General features: G+C 41.6%; 1 protein-coding gene across 3 annotated transcripts in view; it reads left to right on the top strand.

Moving 5' to 3' along the window:
* Nucleotides 1-2,114: 2,114 nt before the first annotated feature.
* The window catches only part of ZNF214 (zinc finger protein 214), a 29,385-nt gene continuing 26,830 nt past the window's right edge, over nt 2,115-4,669 (top strand). The window contains exons 1-3 of one of the 3 annotated variants that reach the window (XM_007110988.3): nt 2,115-2,233; nt 2,741-2,797; nt 3,434-3,522. In XM_007110988.3, the coding sequence (XP_007111050.1) occupies nt 2,781-2,797; nt 3,434-3,522 (106 nt within the window). In that variant the 5' untranslated portion in view covers nt 2,115-2,233; nt 2,741-2,780. Of the gene's footprint in view, nt 2,234-2,261; nt 2,423-2,740; nt 2,798-3,433; nt 3,523-4,669 lie in introns of those variants that run through there. The other 2 variants (XM_028501097.2, XM_028501098.2) reach the window with 2 other exon arrangements.

The raw sequence follows: 4,669 nt of genomic DNA, 5'->3' as shown, positions 1-4,669 counted from the left end.
AATTCAAAAGGGTAACCAACAGTGTGAGAGTGAGAGAAAACAAGGTACACTCTCTTGGTTTAGCTCCAGCCTACTATATGGATTGGTTATATAATAGCTCTTCAAGTAACGTGCTAAATATTTTATTCACAAGTCCATACATCTTAAGAGAAGCTATGAATGTTAGAGGTTTTGCTTCTGAAACCATTTCTAACATGCTCATAAAAAACCATGAAATAGAACACATTTACTTCATGAAAAAATTAAAAACTGAGGAGACTTAAAGAAACGAAGTTTTAGAAACTGAGGGTCCCAGAACTGTACCTTAGTAAAAATGAATTAGACTTTTCATCTTCATTTTATTTACATATATCTGACAATATTTGATTTTATGTGAATGCTTATGTTTTATAATATCATGCATTTTAGTGCAATCTTTTTTGTTTCTTTTTGACTTAGCTCTCCCACTAAAAAACCCCTGTGAAGAACATGTTTGCCCTTTATTGCATCATTACTAAAAAAAATTCTGTTTTGCCTTTTCTCTATTATTTTTGGTAAAATTTAATATTCCATGCCTTCTTTCCTTTTTTTCCCCTTAGTATATGTGCTGCTGAAGCAAGCACCATGCCTTTTTTCCTTGAAAAGCTAAATAATAAAATTGAAATGCAAGTCTTATTAATTAACAACTACTAGGGAAAAGTCATTTCTGAAAAAATTTATAGATGTCTCCACAAGCCCTTGCAACTGGAAGGAGAGACACCATTCTTCTTCACAAAACTAATCTAACAAGGTGAAAAGTGGAAATCAGTAATAGAATATCCATCTTGTTTTGCTGTGCAATAAGGAGATCTGCATAGATATTCATAATGCTACCATCTTGTTCTATTTCTGCTTATATTACACTTGAAAGTGTTAGTTGTATGGAGTACTCCTATAAGATACCTGGACTTTTGAAAGTATTGCAATGCCTTGTGAAAGTAACCTTTAACATCTAACATGAATTCTGAGTCATTGTAGTCCTTGTTCTTCTGATAATAATATTATAAATGACATCTCTGTGTTACTAGAAGGTAAAATGCTTGGAGGTTTGTCAAATTAGAAAGCTTGTGATTTCCCTTATCTCCCACAAGCACAGAGGTAAAAGTCATGAAATTCCTTTTTTACTAAGAGTCTGAGAGGCTTATAGGCCCTCAATTTTCTTCCTATCTTTACTCACAGTGATCTCTCCCAATAAATGAACCACATGAAGTACATCAACTATCTGGAATGTATCCTTTTGCATTTTTTCTCCATGCTTGTATACTTATACTCACAATAACATACACAAAAACATACACACACACTGAGTTGCACAATTTGAATTATATTTTTCTGTTTTTTGCATCTTGAATTCCTCACCCAACAAATAATTTTGTGCGTTGGCTATTGATGCTCTCTCCCCATCCCACTTCACTCCACCAAATAGAATGGCTCCATAGTGGATAAAGATTTTTATACATTTCGTTCACTGTGTATCCCCAGCACCTAGAACAGTGGATGAGTCCATCCACACCTCATGAATGTAAGAAGGGACTGATGTGGAAACAAACATGACAAGTTGAAAGAACAACAATTAGGCCAGAATGGCTAATACGGCAAAAGGGAGCAGAATAATGAAATATGGAGTCAGAGAGGTAGGGAATTAGATGAGAAAAGTATGGCCCTATATGTAGGGCCATATAGGTCACTGTGAGAACTTTGGTTTTCACTTAGGCATAAGCTAGGGAGCCAAGTAAGGGTTTTGAGCAAAGTGAATAATCACAATTATGTTTTGAGAGAATCATCCAGGATCCTCATGAAGGGGATTGGAGTAGCAATAGCAGAAGCGAGGGACCAGTTAATAGGCTATTACAATAATCCAGGTGAGAGAAAATGATGGTAGCAGAGAAGCCTAGGTCTTGGCAGGAAGAGAGCAGGAAGGAAAGCCTCACTGGGCGGCTCAGCCCCATCCTCGGTTCAGAGTGCCATAGTACACGGTCCTCCCACCCCAGAACGCTGACGGTTTAAGGCCAGGTCGCACCTCGTTCTTTCTGGCCAATCAGAAGCCACGTCCTCCGGCGTTTTCCTTTCCCGCCCCGCCTCCTCCCGTCTCCATGGGAACGCTCCGAGGGTCTACTCCGAGGCCTGGGGCTTCGGTTTTGGTCAAGCGGGGCTGCGGCCATTGTTTTTTTAGACGGAGTATTTGGGCCGGTCGCCGTCCCTCTCGAGAGGCTCCGTAAGTGACGCGGACTCTCGGGAGCGCCGAGCCAGAAGCGGACAAGGGCGGGGAGAGCTGTGGCAGGAAGAGAGGCAGAAGAGGGAGGGCCGGGGGCAGAGAAGCCGCTCCGGCTTAGAAATCTCGGACACCAGTGTAGATGGGTTCTTCACAGCCGCCCTCCCCACGTTTAAACTGAAGAAGGGGAAGGTGAGAGGAGGCAGAGGCAGCTTGGGTCCTGGGGCCGGGGTGCTCGGGGCCGGGAGGTGCTGGGGCGGAGGTCTGGATGGGGAACGGAGGCCTGGATGCGGAACGGAGGCCGCGCGTGTTTCCGCGACAGGAGCCGATGCCGCCGGGATCCAGCTCCGCGAGAACCGTTTGTACGTCTGAATCCGGAGCTTCAGATGTACAAACTCTGGCGGCCCTTGGTGCGTAGGGGGAGCCCAAACCTGTCCTGCTCCTGGGACACCATGAAGCATTTTTCTCTCTAGGGAAAGAGGGCCCTTAACTGTTTATCATTTTCCCCAGGGACCTGTGATCAGCAAGGGAGGACCACGGTGGCAGACTCATGCCCCCATTTTACAGGTGAGGAAAGTGAGGCCCTACGAGGTCTAGAAGTTTGGTCTTTTTCGAAGTTCTACAAGTGGTTGGTGATAGAGTTGAGACTATGATCATGTCCTGGGGGCCCTAGATCTGGGATCTTTTGCTAAGACTGTACTCTGATCTAATAGTAAATCCAGTATTTATGTTGTAAGAAGTAGGAGAGGGTGATGGAATTTACCTTTCTACTTAACTGATTGAACAAAATTTTAAAAAATATACTTTTAGAAAGAACTATTTAAGTGTGCTGCTGTTTTTCCAATCTTTTTAAAAATTTGTTCTTGTTAATAATAAACTAGGAAATTTTTGAGGCTCAGAGAGGTTAAATTACATAGAAAGCATCTGCATTCCTGGAGGGACTAAACTGTGAGATCAGATTCTGTGTTTTCATGCCCAAACTAGAATTGTACTTTTCTAGATGGTCAGAAATAAGGTCCTGAGTGCCAGTTCGTACAGCTCTCCGTTCGGGTTGCTTGAAAGGGAACAGAAATGTTCTTGGGCTCTTTCTGACCTCTGTCTGGGAGATTTGGGGGTCACACTCAGTTAGTACGTGGGGATTGTAGTGAGTTTGGGAATTTCAAGTCATGCCCAGTCGTTCATTCCTCCTTTCTTCTCCCTCAGCTCAGCCTTCTCAACACTCCACCCTTCCCCCAAAAAGGAGCACAAAGGAGGAAGGAATGGTCACTATTTCCCTCACAGTCTGATCCCAGGTGAGTCGGAATGTCTTTTCTCATTTATAAAATGCCCCAGACTTCTCCATGAATAGCGGGAGTAGTGGAGGTGGCCACGGGGATGGATGGACCAGACTCAATAGAACATATTCCTCTTTGCCTGGGAAGCTTTCAAGCCTCCTATGCAGCAAGCCCCTGTCTCCTGCCCAGTGTCTTTCTCCAGCAATTACTCATTCAGTCAGCCAGTCATTCAAGCCTACTATATAATTCATACTGTTTTTGATGACCCGAGATGAATAAATACAAAAATGTCTTTCCTTAACCTTGGGGAAAAAAACCACATGAGGTTAATAAGAATTTCTAAAGTTATCATACATTAAACAGTGCTGGAATGAGTGGCACTTTTAAGTAAAAGACAGGAACAGGAACTCAGAGTTGAATAATGACTATGAATTGGAAGATATCATTCCAGACAGGAAGACAATCATTTAGTCTTAGGCAGAATATAAGGGGACAAATAAGGAAACCGGGCTAGTTGCAGTAGAGACCTAAGTATGAATGTATAATGTAAGGCCATACTCTGGAAGGCTATTAATGTTTAACTGGTTACTTATTCTTGTGTACCACTCAGAGTCCATGGCACATCAATCAGAGACAGCCATTATTGACATTTTGATGTATTTATCAATACTTAGAGTCTTTTAATCCTTAATATACATACATACTCACTAATCCGTACAAATACTAGTATATATGCATACATACACATATGTACAAATATGCAAACATAAATTTAAGATACATATATAAAGAGATTAGTATATATAAAAAAATTTGAATCATGACAGGCTCCATGAGGGCAGGGAATGTTCCTAGTATATAGAACTATGCCTGGCATACAGTGAGCACTCAATGAGTATTTGTTGAATGTATGAATGGCTGATATATGTTTAATTTTTTCATTTAACATATGAAGTGGACATTTTTCCAAGTATGTTTGGATAGCATGAGTTTTTTTTTTTAACATCTTTATTAGAGTATAATTGCTTTACAATGGTGTGTCAGTTTCTGCTTTACAACAAAGTGAATCAGTTATACATATACATATGTCCCCATATCTCTTCCCTCTTGCATCTCCCTCCACCCCACCCTCCCTATCCCACCCCTCTAGGTGGTCACAAAGCAC

Source organism: Physeter macrocephalus, chromosome 16 (assembly GCF_002837175.3).
Source record: "Physeter macrocephalus isolate SW-GA chromosome 16, ASM283717v5, whole genome shotgun sequence".
In the NCBI taxonomy this organism is placed as follows: Eukaryota; Metazoa; Chordata; class Mammalia; order Artiodactyla; family Physeteridae; genus Physeter; species Physeter macrocephalus.
Note: the sequence above shows the minus strand (reverse complement) of the source record. Positions and strands in the feature narration are given on the sequence as shown.